Source organism: Bubalus bubalis, chromosome X (genome assembly GCF_019923935.1).
Source record: "Bubalus bubalis isolate 160015118507 breed Murrah chromosome X, NDDB_SH_1, whole genome shotgun sequence".
In the NCBI taxonomy this organism is placed as follows: Eukaryota; Metazoa; Chordata; class Mammalia; order Artiodactyla; family Bovidae; genus Bubalus; species Bubalus bubalis.
The window spans coordinates 62,608,952-62,626,254 of record NC_059181.1 but is presented as its reverse complement, the minus strand read 5'-3'; the positions used below and the strand labels follow the sequence as shown (position 1 = coordinate 62,626,254).

Here is a 17,303-nt window from a genome sequence, read left to right as displayed (position 1 = left end):
GCTCAGTCGTGTCTGACTCTTTGGGACCCCACAGACTGTAGCCCATCAGGCTCCTCTGTGCACTGGATTCTCCAGGCAAGAATACTAGCGTGGGTTGCCATGCCCTCCTCCAGGGAATCTTTCCAACCCAGGTACTGAACCCAGGTCTCCTGCATTGCAGGCGGATTCTTTACCGTCTGAGCCACCAGGGATAGGCCCAAATTATTCTATTTCTCTATTAAAAACAATAAAACAATTACCCTATTATGGAGTATAAGTCTAAAGCTTTAAACAAAGCAACAGTGTAAATATCAGGGTCAAGATTTCAACAAGCAACACATTAAATTAAAAAGAAATCCTAAAAAGCTATAAATAAATAAATAATTCATTTTCTATATTATTCTAATCATTCTACCCTATCAGAAGAACCAATGTTTTATAGACACCAAAGTTCCTAGGATTTTGTCTCAAACCATCTAATAAGGACAAGAAAGCACCTGTCTAGCTAGAATCAGAATGCTTTGCCAACTCTAGCTACCATGTCCTTAAGCTACATGGAAGCCAGAAAAGCCCAGTGTACGCAAGTACAGAGAGAGCGAGAGAGAGCGAGAGAGAGAGCGCAAGCAAGCGAGCAAGAGAGCGTGCGAGCAAGAGAGCGTGCGCGTGCTGTATATAAAGTTCAGCCCCAGGAGGCAAAACTGAAAAGAAAGCTAACATTTTTTTCTAAGTTTGCAAAACAGGGTGGGCCTAAAAGGGTGTAGCCACTTTGACAAAATCTGGCAGATCCTCAAAACTGTTCAATGTGGTTACCTTATGACCCAGCAATTCCACTCCTAGGAATATATACCCAAAAGAATTGAAAACATATGACCACACAAAAACTTCCCATGAACATTGATAGCAGCAGTATTCACAACAGTTAAAAGATGGAAACAACCCAAGTCCATCAACTGAAGAATGGATAAACGATTTGTGGTATAACCATAAGATGAAATATTATTCAGCCTTAAAAAGGAATGAAGTGTTACATGCTACATCAGGATGAACCTTGAAAAAACTATGTTGAAAGAAGCCAGATGCAAAAGACTGCATATTCTGCATATTATATGATTCCATTCATATGAATGGGCCAGAAAAGGAAACTTTACAGAAAGAGAAAGTAGATTAGTGGGTGCCTTGGGCTAGGAAGAGGGGAGGAGTTTGGGGAAAATAGGGAGTGACTGCTAATGGGATGAGACTTCTTTTAGGGGTGAGGAAAATGTTCTAAAATTGACAGCTGTACCACTCAGAACATTCTAAAAACCACTGAGTGGTACACTGTAAATGGGTGAATTGTACAGTATGTGAATAAGCTGGGTTTTTTTTAAGGTGGGTCCTATCATTTTTATCAGCTCAGCATTCCTAGCTAAAATTATCTGCACCCAAGCCCTCCAGCACACAGTTGATAAGAGTGAAAGGTAGCACCTTTCCTCCTGCCTCCCTCTAATCACCTGAGTAATGACATAGTTGGCTTGCTCTGGTCTCAAGTCAATTCGTAAACAGCTTGAGAATCAAGGGACCAAGCAAAGCAAAACTGACTGGCAAATAATAAGCACATGAAAAGACGCTCAACATCATTAGCCATTTGGGGAAATGCAAATAAAAACCACAATGAAATACCACTTCCCACCCACCAGAATGGCTAGAATCAAAAAGACTGACATTTACAAGGGTTGGCGAGGATGTGGAGAAATTGTAACCCTCACACTGCTGGTGGGAATGTGAAATGGCACAGCCACTACGGAAAACAGCCTGGGTATTCCTCGAAAGGTTAAATATAGAGTTGCCATATGATCCAGTTATATGCATACAGATGTTCAAAGAGTAGTATTCGTAACAGCCAAAAAACAGAAATAACCCAAATGCCTATCAACTCATAAATGGATAAACAAAATGTGATATATTCATACAACAGAATGTTATTCAGCCATAAAAATAAATGAAGTATTGATACATGCTACCATACAGATGAACCTCAAAAACACTATGTCAAGTGAAAGTAGTCAGTCATAAAAGACCATATAATACATGAATCCATTCATACAAAATGTCCAGAACAGGCAAACCCATATAAGCAGAAGTAGATTAGCAGCACCGAGGGGGATGGAGAGGTTGGAGGGGTGGGAGATAGCTAAAGGATTCAGTTTCTTTTCGAGGTGGTGAAATGTTGTAAAATTGATTGACAAGATGGTTGCACAACTCTGTGAATTCTATACCACTGAATTACACCCTTAAATGAGTGAATTGTAAGGTCATAAAAAATGAATTACAAATACAACTCCATTTTACTGCATTAGTATTCTTAAGCCTGCACATATTAAGTCAAGCCAACCAACTTTCATCTTTTGGCTCCTCCTGAGGTATCCCCCACAATACCATTCTGTGGCAGTCTTCTAAGTCCTCTTTCCTTTTGTAGGAGACAGGGTTCTCCCTCAGGTTTCGTTACCTCCTTTGGTATAGGAGTTTGTGATCATCAAGATTTAAAAAGCTAACAATTGGGACTCTCAGAGAGTATCTTCTGGGTAGGGTAGGCGGGCTCACAGCTTCTCTGCTGTGGAGAAAGGCAGTCTATTGGCAAAAGCCTGGGACACGAAGTTCTCAGGAAATCTGACTTCAAATTTTGATTCTGCCCCTTACTGGCTGTGGGACCTTGAGCAAGTCACTCAACCTCTCTGATCTTCACTTTCCTCATCTGTAAAATAGGGGTTGTGTGTGTGTGCTTAGTCATTCAGTCGTGTTCTACTCTTTGTGACCCCATGGACTGTAGCCTGCCAGGCTCCTCTATCCATGGGGATTCTCCAGGCAAGAATACTGGAGTGGGTTACCATGCCCTCCTCCAAGGGATCTTCCCAACCCAGGGATCTGACCCAGGTCTCTCGCATAGCAGGCGGATTCTTTACCGTCTGAACCACCAGGGAAGCCCAGATAATAGAGATAATACCACCTATCCCATATGGATATTAGTGCTTACAAAGCCATCTAGAACACTATTGCTGTTCAGTCACTAAGTCATCTCCGTCTCTTTGCGACCCCATGAATTGCAGCACGCCAGGCTTCCCTGGTGGTGGTGGTTGGTGGTTTAGTCACTAAGTCATGTCCGACTCTTGCGACCCCATGGACTGTAGCCTGCTAGGCTCCTCTGTCCATGGGATTCTCCATTTTCCATGTCCATGGGCTGCCATTTCCTTCTCCAGGGGATCTCCCTGACCCAGGGATTGAACCTGGGTCTCCTGCATTGCAGGCAGATTCTCTACCAACTGAGCTACGAGGGAAGCCCACTATCTCCTGGAGTTTGTTCAAACTCATGTCCTTTGAATCAGTGATGCCATCCAACCATTTCAACCTCCATCACCCCCGTCTCCTCAGTCCTTCAATCTTTCCCAGCATCAGGGTATTTTCCAATGAGTCGGCTCTTCACATCAGGTGGCCAAAGAACATAGGGCTGTGCTAAGTGCTAAGCTGTTTCAGTCGTGTCTGACTCTTTGCAGGTCTATGGACTATAGCCTGCAAAGCTCCTCTGTCCATGGGATTCTCCGGGCAAGAATACTGGAGTGGGTTGTCATTTCCTTCTCCAGGAGATCTTCCCAACCTAGGGATCGAGCCAGTGTCTCTTAAGTCTCCTGCATTGGCAGGCGGGTTCTGAGAACATAGAGATACTCAATAATTCAACAAAATATGTGCCGGGCTCTGGACTAGGTGCTGGGGCACAAAGATAAATACAATAGTAGCTGCCTTCAAACTGTTCAGTGTAGAAATGCTGTTACCAGGAATTCATTTTCTTCCTTTCTTCTTTTAGGATGGCAGTAGGAGTTTTAGGACTTTGATTCTTTGCCTTGATAAACTTTCACCTCTACCCTCTCAAGAGAGATCATGCTGATAGGGTGGCAGCTACATTTACATCCCTCATTCTCAAAAAGGGGAGATATGATGGTTACTTCAATGTTATGGGGAAAACATCCCTTTTATGCTTACAAGTTATTATCAAGACTGATCCTTTAACTCTTCCAGGCCTTACCTGTACATGTTTCCATGGTGAAAAGTGTGCTTCTTCAGCACTTCAAAGTAAGTATGGAAAACTTTAATTCTTTTTCATTCCCTGTACCCCCGCCCCAGCCTGTCTGGATTTACATTCCAGTTGAAAAGACTAGTCACAAAGGATCAGTTCCCAGTTTAGCTACCTTAGTGACCAATTTCTGGCTCTCCCCCTGATTTGGGGTTCAGGTTCTATGCTAAAAACAAAAGGGCTTTCCAGAAAAATATTATCTCAGTTTATAAAGAGGCTGACAGAAAGTAACTAGGGAGGAAAATGTAGGAGATGATAGTTTCTAAATCAAAATGTTATAATACGAAACCCATCCTTCCCTTGATAGAGCAATTCCACAAGTCACAGAAAAATATTTTTCATTTTAGAATAAACTGGAAGGGAGCCTTTGCCAAGAGCCAGTTGTTTAAATTTTCAATTTGAATTTTAAGCAGGATTATACATGCCCAGGAACATCATGCTATTTTTAGCTAAATAGGTAGGATTGCTGTGTCCACAACAGTTTGGAGCAATCAACAGTGAAACTATTAAACAGCATCTCTCGCTGTGGTACCTTATCATTTAGCACTTCTATTTCCATTTTAATATCTTCCAAAGCTTCCATACAAATGTTTATAAAGCAACCATGCTAGGCATAATACAAAGTTTATATAGATAGACAAGGTTCCTATCTTCATTATGGGTTCAACCCATTAGGCAACCAGATATTTCAAAGTTAGAGCTGCCATCCAGCTTAAGTGCCCAGATGAGATACATCAGGAAGCAAGTGTCCTACACTTATCACCCTTACAATGCTTGCACCATCTCTATGTATTCAAGAGAGAGGGGTAATGAAAATGTTCTAAAATTGACTGTGATGATGAACGCACAGTTCTGTGAATATACTAAAAGCCACTAAATTGTACACCTAAATGGATGCATTGTATGGTATATGAATCATATCTCAATTAAGCTGTTAAAAAAAGGAGAAAAAATGTTCTTACTCTGATCGTTCTAATTAGTTAAAGCTATTTTTTTAAGTTCTCATACTAAAGGATATCTAGCTACAGGCTGCGCTGGTTGAGCAATGGTGCCCCAGGGGCCACCACAGTGATCACTCGCACCTTCCCCCACACATACATTTTCCTTTCCCTCACTCTCTCTTTTATTAGTTTCCCTGTTCCTTTTCTCTGCTCCAAAAAGGTCTCAGGTTTCTAGGTACTCCCAAGCACAATTTGTCCCAAGTGGTGGACTTTAGGATTATACTGATCGCTGACCCTCAGCAACGTTCCCTTCATGACCTTAGGCAAGTCATGTCCCTGCTCTCCTGTCGCTGTTCTGATCTGCACAGTGAGGGCTTGGACTACGTGATCCTTTCCAGTGCCCACATTCCTTGCGAAAAAAATACAAATGATGAAAACTTATTTGGCCAATAACATGGAAAGTCTCTGCCATTTTAGCCAACAAATATATATTTGGATTATTCATTTTGTAAATGCCTATGTGAGGCAATCCTCCAAAGAACAGTATTTAACATAATTATAAAATAATTAACATGCAGTCCTTATTCTTAAAAACTATCACTTTATCAAAGAAAATTCAGAGCCCAACATAGAATGCTTGAAAGTCCCTCTGGGCCTGTTGCTAAGGGTCCATTTTTTTTATGGGGAAAAAAAAAGCGTTTGCATGTTGAGGCCCTGATGGATTTTCCAAACCAAGGAAAGAAGTGAGATTGGGGTGGCAGAGCCTTAACAACAGTGGTTCAACTAAATCCTAAGAGAAGAAGGGCTTTGTTTCTCAAATGGTAGAGAAACCTAACATAAGACAGCACCTCGACAAACATCATAAACGCTCAGAAACATGCCCAGAGAGCAATGAACACTGCAGGAATCCCTTCAGCCTGGACAACTTGCAGCTCTTTATGGAAACCAATTATATTCTCCAAACAAAACTCACACAAACATGTAGTTACCAGTTTCCAACATACTACCACCAAATTCACAGTATTGTTTCTCTGTGTCCAGTTATCAGTGAGTACAACCAAAACACATCAATTTCTCTCTCTCTCTCTCTCACACACACACACACCCCCATAGACACACAAGAAACCATTTTCTTTGCAGAACCTAGGTTGCCTAAGCAGTGGGCATGAAATGGATAAATATTGGTTGCTAATAAAAATCAGATGGTGAGGTTTACACGGAGAAGCAAACAGCACACGCAGGCATCATAAAAACAACAACCCTAATGTGTTTCTTGTCATTAAGCTGGACACCCAACACGGAAAGAAATGACTCAAGGTGTCCATTTGCATCCCTCGTTCCCAGTACCTCAGATCAACAAGCTCTCCTGTTAGTCACCTCCCTACTCTTGTCCCCATCAAAAGAGCCTAGTGCAAAAGGTGGCAGGCCCCTCTCTTCTTGGCCTGCAGGCGCTGAACAAGGGGTGGGGGTGGGGCAGCGGAAAGGACAAAGGTAGGCGCTTTCCATCCCTCACGGCTTTGCAACAGAGCTGCCAGCCTCTCCCCAGTCTCATCAAGGAAGAGAGCACCTGCCCGGGGGAGGGCCCTGCCTCCATCTCAGTGACCGGCCAGCGGGGCCTAGGTGTCCCAGGAGCCCAGGCACTGCAGCCCTAAGGGACAAAGACCGGCCCGACAAGGGGGAGGGGGGACGAAAGGAGTCGGCGACAGTCGGAAAACGCTGGCAAGCAAAAGCAGGCGTGGTTGGGGCGAGAATACAAAGCCCACCTCGGGGGTTCCCAGAGGTCGCCAGGTCGGGGGTGGGGGGTAGTAACGGGTGTGGGGGAGGGGAAGACGGAGAAAATTCCTCAGAGGACGGGAATTAGGGGCGCAGCCGCTGGCACGAAGGAGGTTAGGAGGCGAACAGAGGCCCCGGGTTAGAAAGGGCAGAGTTCGTGGGTAGGGAGAGGTGATGGCCAAGAGGTTAAGAGACCCGCAGGGGCTCAGTGGCGCGAACGCTCAGCCGCGCGAGGCGCTCCGTGGGGCGGCGAGGGGCCCCCAGGAGGGGCTCCAAAAGCCCCGCGCCGCGCGGAGCTGTGGACACGCGGCCCAGGGATTCCAGGGAGAGCGCAGAGTTGGGGGCACAGTGTGGGAAAAGAGTCTGAGAACAGAACCGTAGAGAGGCTAGGGGGGACTGTGAGGGGGCCTGACCCCTGTCCGCCCCACCTCACCTGGCGCCGGGTCGGAGTCCAGGTCTAGTGCTGAGAAAGCGCCAGCTCCCGCCGGCCCCTCCGTCCCGCGCGGGAGACCACGGACACAAAGCGGGGCCCGCGCGGGAGGAGGGGAAGAAGAGGAGAAGGGGGAGGGGAGAGAAGGAGGAGGAGACGCCTGAGGCGCGCGAGGGGGGGGAGGAGGGGCGCCCGCCGCCCTCCGCCTGGGTCAGGGGGCGGGGCGTGAGGCTGAAGGCCGCGCTCGGCCGGCCAATGGCCACCCCGCCGGCGGGCTGGCTCGGGCGCGCCATCCCGCAGCTCACCTCGGCACCTGGACCTTGGCTGGCCCCAGCCAATCAAACGTCTTCATTTGCATAACTGGCCCCGCCCATTCGCCCAGGCCGGGGGACACGCTCCAAGAGAACACAAAGAAGAACCCCCGTAGGGGGAGGGGGATGTCCACTTCCAAGTCCCAACCAGGAGAACCTAGCATCACCTTTTCAGGGGGGTTATGAGTGTTTCACGGTCACCCTGATAAGGGGAGAAGTGGGGGTCACAGAGGCTGGTCCAAGCTCTCTTGAGAAGTTGGTACTCTTCTCCCTTGGGTCCTTCTAACCAAGAGTTACTCGCCTGTTCCAGGGTACAGTTATGTTCTTCGCCTCTGCCCCCACTTCTCCCTCCCCTTTTTCCAGTCGCCCCAATCTCTGTGCTTCCTCCCGTAGGCTGCTGCCCACTACTGGCCTTCAGCTGCACTGCAGCCCTAATCACAAGGCTCTGAGCACAGCCTTAATAGATGCTTCCAACCCACCCAGAAAAGGGGAGAGGAAGGGGTTACTGTGTGAGGGTAGACGAGAACTAGTCAAGTGGCTTTGTTACCTATGATGGCAAAAGCCAGCAATGAATAATAGGTCTAATCTTCCCAAATCATCTTGTTCCGCCTTCCCTCTCCTACCTTCAGGTCTGTACTGGGCCACAATGGTGACTGACTGGCCAGCCCGTTTCAGAGCAGCTGCAGCCTGCTCGTGAGTTGCATTCCTCAGGTTCACACCATTGACCTGTCCAAAGAGAGGTGTTGTGAGCCACCTCAAAAGGAAGAAAGGAGTTCTCTGTTGTAGCAGTTAGGAGAGGGAGACGGGTAACCCATCCCTAAGCCTACTCAGATGCCTTTCTCAGTAGCCCATCCCTGCCTATTATGGTGAAACCTAAAGATTACACCTCTAGTGTAATAATTATCTTTGTGGGGGTCAAATGTCAACCAGGGTTCAGAGCCAAGTGATATGCATTTCTTCTTTAAGTACAAGTCTGGTCTCTGTCCCTCACTAAGGATATCTATAAAGAGAATATGTTTTCTCCAGCTCTTAGCCTTCCCCCACTTCAAGAAACATTCCTTGGAGAAAGTGAGGTCTTCCCACCTCCCTTTTAGAGTGGCCCAGCTCCCATCCTCCCACCTTGCCTTTGTTTCCTCACCGATAAGATCCGGTCTCCCCTGCGCAGCTCCCCACTCAGGTCAGCTGGGCCTCCTGCCAGGATGAAGGAGACAAAAATGCCCTCTCCATCCTCACCCCCAACGATGTTGAAGCCCAGGCCTGTGGAGCCCTTGTGCAGGATGATCTTGCGGGGCTCCCTGGTGGGAAAAGAGTGGAAGAGTCAGGACAAAGTAGGTATAAACTGTCATCCCTGTGAGGGCTAGCCTGGAACAAGGCCCATATGTCTGTAGAAGGACTTGGGTCCCTAGGTATGATACTCTGTTGCTCCCTTTCTCTCCTGAAACCTGCTTGGCCGCTGTTTGCTGCCAGGTGCCAAGTTTCAGTTGTTCTTCCTCCCTGCTTCCTGAGGGCTTGGAGTGAACTTCCCAGTGGGCAGTCCCTGACTGAGAGAGTCAGGTCAACAAACCCCTATCCTGGGCTCTAGCGACCATATCGCAGAGCCCACTCACTGGTCCTCTTCCTCCCCAGATTCTCCCATCCTACCAACTGGTGTGGTGGACCCTGGGCCACAAGAAGGGGAATCAGTTAGGGGCTGTGGAATGGCCCTGGGGTTGACTGCACTCACCACCCACAAACTGTGCGTACTTACTTTACACATTCTCCTCCGCAGTCCCAAAAATCCACCCACCAGCTATGACCCCTCCTACTTTCTCCAACAACAGATTTAGTCACCAGCTACCACTATGTACCTTTGCTGGGTTATGTGGGAGACAGAGATAAAGAAATCCCAGGTCCCCAAAAGGAGCTTAGGAGCCTAACCAAAGAGAGGAGCCTAGCACGTGAAAACGCCAACTAATCATGTCTAAAGAGCCCCTCTGTAAATGGTCACAGTGTCATCAGATGAGAGCAGCAGCAGCTCCTGTGTAGTCACACAACCAAACCCGGCACACTTGCCCGGCTCACTCTTCACTTTAAGCATCTCTCATCAGAGGAGCCCCAGGTCTGAGGCTCTCCCTCTCTTGTTCCCAGCCTCAGTGCGGGGCTCCCTCCCTGAGACCCGGATGCCCTCCTCTCCTCCTACCTGGTATCCCCTCCAGGCCGCAGGGAGCGGAGCGGCCAGGCCCACCTCTGTGAAGCCCTCCTCCAGGCAGAGGCCGAAGCTGAGCCCAAGCCCAGGGCCAAGCCGGAGCCTGAGAACTTGCGTGTCCTCTCCATGGCTCCTCCAGCTCTCCCCCCCAGCTCCGTCAGCCTACCCTTCCGGCTCCACGGCAGCCTCCCAGGCCCCACCCCGCAGAAACCTGTCCCCCGGAACCCCTGCCGGCCCGACCAGTTCCGCGAAGGTGGCCAGTTCCGCGGCAGCCGCCAGAGTGGGGCGGGGCGGATTCCCTGCGAGGCCACCTGGCCCGTCAGCCCCAGCAGCCGGACTGCTCTCTTCTCTAACGTGGAATGTTTGCAACAGAGGGGGCTGCAACCGTCACAGGGCAAGAAACCCCGCAACCTCCACCCCCTCGGCCCCCTAAATACTCCATCCTACCCTTTCTCCACACTTTCGAAAAGGGGCCACACACTTGGCGCTCCCCCTGATGGTAGAACTTGTTCCTGCAGCCACCTCTGTCCCTCCATAGAGTCCCAAGGCCTCAGACCCCAAAGACAGGAGCGAGGAGGGCTTTATCCTCTTCTTTGCCATACTACAAGAACGAGAAAGGATTCCTCTCCTCCCCATCCCTAGATAGGATGAAGAGGTGGGGGTGGGGGTATTACCTGGTGAAGTCCTCTTCAGCCAGCATGTGCCTAGGGATAGGAGAGTAGCGGGCGGGCGGAACCTGAGGAGGAGCAGGGTAGCTGACCTTGCTCTCCACAGCCCCAAGATAACCCAGGCTGGAGTTATGGCTTATGTGGTTGTCAGCCAAGGCAGTAAAAGCTGGAATGGAGAAAGGGAGAGAAAAGTTGAGAGACCACTCCCCAGTGGTAGCCTCCTCCACCCTCCACCACGGGCTGTCCCCACTCCCTCAGATGCAAAAAAACCAGACCAAGGGATGCTGATTCCTCAGGCCTCTGCTCCCTACTCCACCCCCTAGGGTTCCTCCTCCACAGTCCCTTTCTGAATCCTGAGCTCACTCCTGTGAGTCTTAGAAAGAGCTAAAGTCAAGGCAGTCTACAAAGAAAAGCATGACTAGAGGTGTAACTAATAATAACCCCTCACATCTCTATAGCCTAATACAGTTTTCCAAGGGCTTTCTCGTCCATGATCTCATTTGATCCTTGCAGCACTCCTAAGAGGAGGGCAGCACATATATCACTAGCTCCTTTTTGCCAGAGAGGAAACTAAAGACAGGTGAAAGGGACTTTTCCAAGGGCATCCAGGAAGAAGGGACACAGCTGGGATTTGCACTCAGCTCTCCCCAGCACTAGGCTTATTTTCTGCCCCCCTTCTCTCTCTCTTAACAAGGAGTATTAACTTCTTCCCCTCCAGAAACCAGGGGGTAGGGCTTCGGGCCAGGGACAGGACAGGCGGGTACGTACTGCTGGCATAGTCGGGGGGTGCGTACATGTCGTTGAGGTGGAGGCTGCCTGGCTTGGCCACCTTCAGATAGACCATATCAGACGTGTTCTTCAGTGAGGCCACAGCTTCCTCATGCCTCACATCCTGCAGATTGGTGTTGTTCACCTGGAAGAGGTCTTAGGGCTAGCACTGGGGAGAAGGGAGGGCCTCCCCAGGGAACCCTGGAGATGGGGGGTACTCTTTCAGTGAAATTCAATGGTGCTCTGTCTGAAAGAGGCCCAAGTACAGTGCTGTGAGGAGCAGAGAGAAGCAGAGGGTAGCGGTAGGCAGATGAGGGAGTTCCAGCCATGAAGAGGACTAGGGGTTGCTATCTGGGGACACACACCTCAGATGATGCTCTTGAAATTCCCCATAATGCCTAGTCCCGGAGTGAGGTTCAGGGGGAGGGAGAGGCTGCTAAAGCTCCACCTCCCCACCCCACCATTTGGGCATCCCTAGGAAGGCTGTCTCACCGCCAGCAGCCGATCCCCGATCTGTAGGCGTCCATCCTTCTGAGCAGCACCCCCTTCGATGATCTTGGTGATGTAGATGCTATTGTCTCCTGGGATGTGCTGGTTGCCAATCCCCCCAGCAATGCTGAAACCGAGGCCTGGGAGGAAGCCAGCAAGGAGTGGGAGAGTGACACAAGGAGAAGTTCGAGTGCTCAGTTAAGCCCAACCCCAGTCCCCCATGCTCAGCCAAGCCACCAGCCCCATAGGAGCTTTCCCCAGGGATCCCAAATGCTAGGCTGTCATCCCGTGGTCAGTAAGGGTGAGATGTGAGGTCAAGAAAGAAGACTGTGAGCTGAACTGGGGAGGTAGGCAGGGGGTGAGGGGATTCCCTTCCAATTCCTATAGGGCCAACCAGGGGCCTCTGGCCAGAGCACGGGAACCTAGAGGGCCGCACCTTTGGGCCCTTTGAGCAGATTGACCTCCATGATGGTCTCTGGTGGAGGCTGTCGCCTCCGTACCACCAACCGCACCACAGGGCCAGCCTCCTTCAGTGCCTCCACGGCCCGGCTGTGCACCACCTCTGACACGTCCACTTCATTCACCCGCAGCACACAGTCATTCACCCTGCGGGGGAGGCCCAAGAGGCATGACAGTCTGCCACGGCCCCTCCACCCTCCCTCCCACCTCCTCCTCTTTCTCTCTCCTCCCCTCCTCCCCCCTCCGCCTCTCAGATCTAATGGAAGGGTCATCCTGTCAGGCAGCCCTCCTCCCCCCCTCACCTCCATTCTGTCCCTGCAACCCCTGGCCCTGCTTCTAGACCACCTCACCCCAGCCTCCCATCCATGGCAGCTGCTCCACCAGGGATAATCTTGGTAATAAAGATTCCAGGGTCATCGGGGACATGGGGGTTGTCGATGCCACCTGCAATGCTGAAGCCCAGGCCAGAATTTCCCTGCAGAAGGAAGTGGAGAGGCATGGTCTGCTCAAACAGAAGGTATAAGGGAGGGTTTCTGGGGCCCCATCTACCCCTGCCCCTCCCCAGAGCAGCTTCTTCAGGCCTCAGAAGGGGCCATGGCAGGCTGGGGCACAATTATCACAAATCTGGCAGATTCCCACCCTCTGCTGACCATTCTGGCATGGAGGCCTCAGCGAAGCCATCCCCTCCCCAATTCCCCAGGGCTCAGCAAGCAAGGTCAATTAATATTTGTTAGTCGGTTGATTAGGCTTCCCAGGTGGCACTAGAGGTAAAGAACCCGCCTGCCAATTCAGGAGACATCGAGATCTGGGTTCGATCCCTGGGTTGGGAAGATCCCCTGGAGAAGGGCATGGCAACCCACTCCAGTATTCTTGCCTGGAGAATCCCGTGGACAGAGAAGCCTGGTGGGCTACGGTTCATAGGGTCACACAGAATCGGACATGACTGAAGCCACTTAGCACACACAGTCGGTTGGTTAATTGATGTAGTGATGCAGCCTCTGAGGGCTGTTTCCCCATCCTCTCAATGCAGGTCCCCATGAGTCTTGAGACCAAGGTTCAGGAACACCCCACCTGGTTCTAACCCTCTCCTCCCATTTCATCCTGCCCCACTGCCAGACTCACCCGCTCAAGGACTATCTCCTCATACTTGAACATGCCATCGCTGCCATTCACCTGGGGAAAGACACAGGCAAGACCCTAAGTGCCTCCTGCCTAACCCTCCCCACGCCAACCATCTGCCTGCTGGTCAACCTGCTTGTCCCCCTACTCCCTGCAGAGTAGGGAAGCCCAAATTGACCCTGGGACACCTCTTGGCCACAGATGGAGCAGGCTGACCCTGAGGAGGCTCCCCTCCCCTTGCTTCCAGCCACATCAGGCCAAATCCAGCTGCTCACTTAGCCCAGACCAATTGTCTGGGACTGAGCCAGTCAGTGGTGCACTCACCAAGAGGCTGGGCTCCAGGGCCTCAGGGTGCACTAGGAGGGGTGCAGGGCTGGCCTGAGGGGAATGGCAGAAATGGACCATGGCGGGCAAGCCATGCCACACACAGCATCCGTGCCTGGACGGGAACCTGCTCCTCTCTGAACAACAGGTCTCCCTGACTTGGGGATCACAGACTCCCACCATGTCGGAGCTGGAAAGGCAACAGTCACCTTCTTGTTCAACCTCTCCCATGTGACAGACAGTGACACTGAGGACCAAAGAGGACACAGGTTGTGCCTAAGGGCATATTGCGAGTTAGTGGCAGAACAAGGGCTAGAACCTGGATCTCCAGGTGCTCTTTTGAGTAAAGCAAGCTTGCCGAGGCCATTGATGTTCTGGCCAATCACCTTGCCCATTAAAGCTCATGGGCAAAAAGAAAAGCTGCCCCCTCAGAGTACCTCATGAATCTTCATTCTGTTTCTCCTTCTGTGTCCCCAAGAACCCAATTCCTCCAATGGGCAGAAGGAGTCAAAGTCTTAATCCATTTTCTATCCAGGGGCTTTTGATCCCGAACCCTTTGTGTTTCTCAGCAGAAAGGGATCTGGTCAGGAGTCAGGGCAAAGCCAAGGGTGGAACAGGAGCAGAGTGGACAAGGTTCCCCATTAGGAAGAAGCTGGTGACCCACGGACTAACTGGCAGCAGAGTCCATGGCCTTCGACATGCAGTAGTCATGGGAGGAGAAGCAAGGGAAGAGGATGGAAACACAGGGTTGGTTTGACCAACCCACAGAAATAGCCTCCCACGCGTGACAAACTTGTGGCCACTGTCAAGTGAAAATGTGATTCTGGACAGACAAGTAGCACCTGCTCCCTGGCTCTCGTTCTCATCCCCATGAATGGAGGAGCCCTCTTGCCTCTCTCCCCAAAGAACCTGGTGCCTTTCCTCCCATCTTTGGCTGTGAGGCCCCTTTCCTGACCCCTGATCCCCACCTCTGAAGAGGGAAGCTGCAGACCCAGGGTAACAATTCCTCTGCATGCCGTGCTCTGCTTCCCCACTTCTGCCTTCACCCCACAGCTCTGGCTTTGAAAAGCAGAGGAGGACAGGACTGGCTAATCATGCCTCCACCTTTCCTGAGCCTGGCCCCAGGACTTTTTGCCCTGCAGCCCTAGGAGCTGGTGGGAAGAGTCTTGCTGCAGCCTTACTCTTGTCCCTGATCCCAGGAGGAATAACTGATGGCTCTGAAGAGCCCCAAAAGAACACAGCTGCCTGAAGTACCATGCAACAGACACACAGGCAAAAGGATCTCCATGCAGCTCTTTTATGCATCTGGTATACCATGTGTGCCCACATGTGAGAGCCATGCTTCAAACCCAGCTCCGGCAAGACCCAGCAGCTCCTGGCTTCCACGCTCCAGTCTCGCATTGTCCCCCTCAAGGAACCCATTCCCAGGGCTACGAGCCATCCAGGGGTCAGTCCTGGCAAAGAAACCTTGACCAACTGGCCCACCTAGCCTTGGGACTGGCATTTATCTCCCAGTTGAGCCAGACAAGTACAAGAGAGTGTTTACAAGGGCAGGTCCCCAGGGTGGAGGGGGAAAGGAGAGAGGGGAACCCTCTGGAGAGGGCAAGGGGCCAAGGCAAGGAACACAGGAAACAGTCGGTGTGAACAGGCAGAAGGGCAGAACTGAGGACTCCTTTCCCCAGGAAGTCCCCATGTTTCCTTCTGAGTGAGAGCACATCCGATCCCCAGAGGGGGACAGAGGTGGCCAGAACGGTCACCAGCTTGGGGCAGCCAGCACCTGCCCTCCCCAGCAAAGCCTTCTCTTCCCTTCTCCCTACACTGGGGGCTGCAGAGCTGAATAACCAGACGGGCCTTCCGCCATGCATGCCAGGGACCTGGCTCTGCCGGCCCAGCCTCCATTTTGCTGCTTCTCCCACAGATGCTCCTTCCATTTTCTAAGCTGGCAGTTTAGGCTGGGAGTAGAAGCCGGAGTTGTGCCCAGCACCCAGGGGTTCCCAAGCTGTGCCAAGTCAGGGCTGGGGGGCTAAGTTTTCCCACATCTAGGGGTACCCCAGGGGGACATGCCCCACCAGGGCCAGTCCTTGAACCAAAGCAGCTGCCTCTTGCCTGGCTCCAGGCACCATGCCTGTTCTGGAGCGAGGAGGATTGCTTCAGCTCCCCCCTCAGCACACACACACTTCAGAGCTGCTTGGACAAAAGAGTCCATCCTTCTCAGCAGCCTCTCAGCCTTGCTTGGGACGTGTCTCTTGCCTCCTCCCCCTCCCTCCCTTGCCTGTCAAGCGCCTCTCACCAGGGACACTGCACAGGCACACACACATAGAGGCACACACATGCACACACTTGCAGCCACATGCTCACACACATATACATGTGGCCACACACACATACGGGCAAACACAGCCAAACCTGCAGCTTCATCTACAGAGACACCTCCACATTCAGAGAGACATCCCCACATGTCCATGTGCACATTCACACACAAAGGGATGGAGAGGGACTCATGGCATCAGGGGATGAAGCTTGGCGAGCTGGGCACATGGCTCCTCAACATAGATTCACAGGCGCTCACTGCCTTTCTCTACACACCTCAACATACATACACACACACACACACACATGTCCCCGCTACGCAGAGCACCATGCCCCCTCCTCCCCTCCTGTGGAGACACACACCACACACAGCCCCCGCAGAACCTCCCGCCCCCTGTCAGACACAGAGACACTGCTCAACCCCCATACCAAGAAGAGCCCAATCCCCCCACACAGGAAAATGTGCCCCTCCGCCATACCTTCACCTCCTGACACACAGCTCCTCCCAATCCCCTCCAAATGGAGACCCCCAAACAGACACACACAGAGAAGCACACATTTCCAACCATCTCTCTTGGGCCAGCTGCAGTGCTGGGGCTCAGGGTCTGCTGGCTTGGAGCCCCAGGAACCCCTGCTGCACTCCAGGCCTCTAGGCCCCCCACTCCCCAGCCCCTCTGAGTTGCCCCCCCTCCGATCTCCCCGCGCCCCCCCTTCGCCCCCCCCCCCCCCCCGCGTCCATACCTGCTCATACCAATCCCGGCCTGTACAGGTGCACTCCGGCCACCAGCTGGGGCCGCTGCCGTTGAGTTTGGGGGTGCTTTTGCCCGGGACTGGCTTAGGGGGCACTGGTCCCACATCCCGGCCGGTGGGGATGAGCTTGGCCTTGGTGCGGGGGGTGGGGGTGGCCCCCGCTTGCGAGGGCAGGGTCTGCGAGCTGTAGCCCCCATAACCGGCACTGGCTCCATTGCCCCCACCTGGCCCGTAGGGGTCGGGTACTTGCCAGTCCCCGTAGCTGGGAGGCTCGAGGCGCCGCAGGGCGGCCAGGCGGGTCACCTCGTAGCACTCGGGGCACTTACAGCAGAGCTGGTGCTTGTGCATGGCACTGCCCCCCGCGGCTCGGACCCCCCAGCCCACGCCGGTTTCCACGCCGCCGCCGCTGCCACCGCCGGGCTCCCGGGCACACTCACACTGCTCGGACCAGGAAGGGGGGGGCACCCGTTGGGGCGCCCGGGCGGAGCGGGGCCTGGGGCCGGGCGGGCGTCCCGGGGCCTCTGCCCCCACGCTGCCCCGCACCCACGGCTCCCCCTCCAGCACTGGCGGCTCCGTGTCGCCCGTCGTGGCTCCTGGGCCGAGGCCCAGCGGCAAAGAAGAAGCGGGAGCCTGGGCAGAAGCTGGGTGCTGCGAGGACCGCTCCTGCACTGGTCCCCAGGATGGATCTGAGTGGA

At 52.3% G+C, this 17,303-nt stretch overlaps 1 protein-coding gene across 6 annotated transcripts in view; it reads right to left on the bottom strand.

Annotated features, from left to right (window-relative positions):
• The window catches only part of DLG3 (discs large MAGUK scaffold protein 3), a 54,307-nt gene extending 37,004 nt beyond the window's left edge, over positions 1 to 17,303 (bottom strand). For 2 of the 6 annotated variants that reach the window (XM_025277304.3, XM_006074211.4), the window contains exons 1-9: positions 16,600 to 17,303; positions 13,228 to 13,278; positions 12,456 to 12,580; positions 12,083 to 12,252; positions 11,650 to 11,786; positions 11,158 to 11,302; positions 10,396 to 10,555; positions 8,675 to 8,831; positions 8,160 to 8,262 (exon numbers count right to left, since the gene is read on the bottom strand). In XM_025277304.3, coding sequence (XP_025133089.1) covers positions 8,160 to 8,262; positions 8,675 to 8,831; positions 10,396 to 10,555; positions 11,158 to 11,302; positions 11,650 to 11,786; positions 12,083 to 12,252; positions 12,456 to 12,580; positions 13,228 to 13,278; positions 16,600 to 16,956 — 1,405 coding nt within the window. In that variant the 5' untranslated portion in view covers positions 16,957 to 17,303. Of the gene's footprint in view, positions 1 to 7,228; positions 7,393 to 8,159; positions 8,263 to 8,674; positions 8,832 to 9,715; positions 9,909 to 10,395; positions 10,556 to 11,157; positions 11,303 to 11,649; positions 11,787 to 12,082; positions 12,253 to 12,455; positions 12,581 to 13,227; positions 13,279 to 16,599 lie in introns of those variants that run through there. The other 4 variants (XM_006074209.4, XM_006074208.4, XM_006074212.4 and 1 more) reach the window with 4 other exon arrangements.